The sequence below is a fragment of the Propithecus coquereli genome, unplaced genomic scaffold, assembly GCF_000956105.1.
Source record: "Propithecus coquereli isolate 6110/MARCELLA unplaced genomic scaffold, Pcoq_1.0 Scaffold177, whole genome shotgun sequence".
NCBI lineage: Eukaryota > Metazoa > Chordata > Mammalia > Primates > Indriidae > Propithecus > Propithecus coquereli.
The window spans coordinates 4581993-4585059 of record NW_012142412.1 but is presented as its reverse complement, the minus strand read 5'-3'; the positions used below and the strand labels follow the sequence as shown (position 1 = coordinate 4585059).

The window sequence follows — 3067 nt, the reverse complement described above, 5'->3', positions numbered from 1 at the left end:
ATCTTTTCCTGTTCTTTTTGATTTCTTGATTTCTTTCTGTTTAGTTCTTTGGAATAAAATTCATTTTTCTTCCTCTGACATGACTTTTATGAGTAATTTAGAAAATGGACTTGTCAAAAATTATAGTGCTACCAAGAGAAAAAGTAAGATTGATCTCTTTGAAAGAAATATTTCATGTGAACTTTTGTCATAAAATAAATAATGAAATGTATACAAACCTGCACTGAGAAAGCTAAATATATCATCCTTTTCTCCCAAGCATACCAGTTTATGGAATATTATTTCATTAGAATCATATGTCTGCCTTTCTGCCTATACTGTGTTTTAACGTATCTATTCTTACTTCAAACTGCTGCTCCATTGTGAACATTTAGATTAAAAATGTAACGTAAATGAATCTCAAAAAGAGAATTCTCATTCTTTCTCTCTCAAAGTAATTTCCATTCTGTATTGTACTGTGAGCTATGGAAAGCCTATGTCACAACTATTTGTCTTATAGGTAATAACACGACAAGGCTACTCATTAATTATTGATCAACAGATGGGCCGATGACCCCATGTAGAGATAAACTATTGAGTTTCTCCTACCTGCCCATTTTTTTCGGCTGTCTTGTTAACAGTATAAATGAAGAACCAGTTCTATAACCTGGATCGCCCAGGTGGTGGTGCAGAGATGGTGCTTCAGTCATCTAGAGGCTAAATTAGTCTACCTTTGAGCGCCAGGTCGAGCAGTGATGGATGAGGCTGTCTTACTTGGTTAAAGAAATCAGTTTTGATGGCTTCTAAAGCTTGGTACTATTGGTATTATCTCAGTCCTTTCTGCCCTAGATCCTTAGGACACAGAGCCAAAATTTTAATTTCCTGCATTCTCCCTGCCGTCCTCCTGAAATTTCCTTGGTAATTGCTAAGTCGTCTTTCTTTTTTCCATAACCTGTTTTTCGAACAGGTGTTATTCCCAGTCCTGGAGAAAGCGGTATGCAGACGTATCCAGATCTTTAGTCTGGCCTTTACCTCCCTCAGAGAGAGAGCCCTCGTGTAATTTGCTTCTATTCAAATCTTGTATCGCTCTTGTCACAGAACATCTATATTTCCCAGGATTAGGTTTCTACCTGCTGCCAGGTTGCCCTAATTGTATTGGTGACATCTCGTCCCCTGTGCTCTTTCTGCTTACAAAGGTTTTGAATCTGCAGTGTTATGAGGAAGAGTCTTGATGGAGCTCGTTGATGTGAATGCCTAACTTCTGTTGTAAATGATTTTTAAATCGCCAAAAAATGGTTTCAATTAAGTTAAAAAGCTTTACTCTGGGTTGCTTCCCTTAGCTTTCCCAGCATCTCTGCTTTTCAAACGAGCTTCTGGGTGATTCTGGGTCTTTTAGATGACTTCGATTACTCGGAGCAAAATGGCTTGACAGCCATTTCATCTGTTGAGATAAAAATAAAAACTAGTAACTTGGAGTTTTCCCTAATGAAAACAGAGAAAATCTAATATCAGTTTGGGAAAAATAGAAATTAGCAGCTATTGCTTTATTTAGTCTTTGTATCTTTGCCATCCACATTCCAGAACTCCCCATTGATCAAATAAGTTTTGCATATGGCCCTACAGTTTTCCACAATGCGTAGATACTCAGGTATGTAATTTTTACTAATTCACACTAACGTTTTGTTTTTGTAAACCCCCAAGGTTCCCCCAGTAGAGATGTGGGACCTTCCCTGGGTCTGAAGAAGTCAAGTTCATTAGAGAGTCTGCAGACAGCCGTTGCCGAGGTGACTCTGAATGGGGATATTCCTTTCCACCGCCCACGGCCACGGATCATCAGAGGGAGGGGATGCAACGAGAGCTTCAGAGCTGCCATTGACAAGTCTTATGACAAACCTGCAGTAGATGACGACGACGAAGGCATGGAGACCTGTAAGTTTATGATGGCTGAAAGAATAGCAATTACAAACAGTGCTGTAGAGCAGTGGTTGTTAAAGTGTGTTCCAGGGAACCCTGGGGGGATTCCTAAGACTCTTCGGGGAGCTGTGTCAGGCCTAAACTATTTTCATGATAATAAGATATTATTTGCCCTTTTACTAGTATTCTCTTACAAGGGTACAGTGGGGTTTTGTGGAGGCCACATGGCGTGTGATATTGCTTATATTAGATTGAATGCACTAGCAGATATGAGAATCTTTTCAGCCATTAGTAAGTAAAGTGAGAAATTTGAAAAAACCGTGAAACAGTGCATTGCTCTCACTGATTGCTTTTAGAAAATATAGTTTTTGTAAAAATGTAATTTTCTGTAAGAGAAAATTGCTTTGTTGTTACAAAGTTATTAGTATTTCTAATCTTTCTATGTTAATTCAGTGTGTATTGACATAATTTGTGTTCAAGAAAGTTATTTGGAGTGCTTAATAATTTTTAGGGGTATAAAGTTATTCTGAGGTCAAAATGTTTAAAAACCACTGCTCTATAGTGTTTATAATAGGATGTCTCCAGTGAATATATGTACTAATCTATGATCTTAAAAACACATTTTTGTTTTACTTTTAGGAAATTACTCTTGCATTCCTTGAACTGAACTAGCAAGCTATGTTTGTGTGCTCGTGTGTGTGTTTTGAAATTGCAAAATATTTTAAACCAAGATTATCGAAAGTCAAAGGTTAATATGAATGAGCAATATGTTTTCTCTGGTACATTGAGGGAAAAAAGTAACATTTATAAATATGCACAAGTGTGTGCTTTCACTGGAGTTACAGTAAAACATTTATTGTATAAAAATAAACATTCCATTTAAAAATAATGGAAAACTCTACAAATGTATTTTCTTAGAAAGGGATTAGGAATCCTAATAGTGAAAATTATTGATTAGCTTCTATTGTTCGTATCTGCTGTTTTACATTTTAGTTTTGTTAACCTCAGATGTGACTCTGCCCATTTCGCTGTTGTTAGAAAAGTTGGAGGCCCCGCAGCGTGAGGTTAAAGCAGAGACCAGAGATAATTTATGTGGATTGTAAATTACTTGCAATTGAACATTTGGGTGGACCACTTCTATCACATATACTTAAAGAAGAGGGAAAGAAGAGTT

At 36.8% G+C, this 3067-nt stretch overlaps 1 protein-coding gene across 1 annotated transcript in view; it reads left to right on the top strand.

Moving 5' to 3' along the window:
• PARD3 (par-3 family cell polarity regulator) overlaps nucleotides 1-3067 on the top strand; it is a 714541-nt gene that overhangs the window by 501586 nt on the left and 209888 nt on the right. The window contains exon 17 of the mRNA XM_012642182.1: nucleotides 1681-1908. Coding sequence (XP_012497636.1) covers nucleotides 1681-1908 — 228 coding nt within the window. The remainder of the gene's footprint in view (nucleotides 1-1680; nucleotides 1909-3067) is intronic.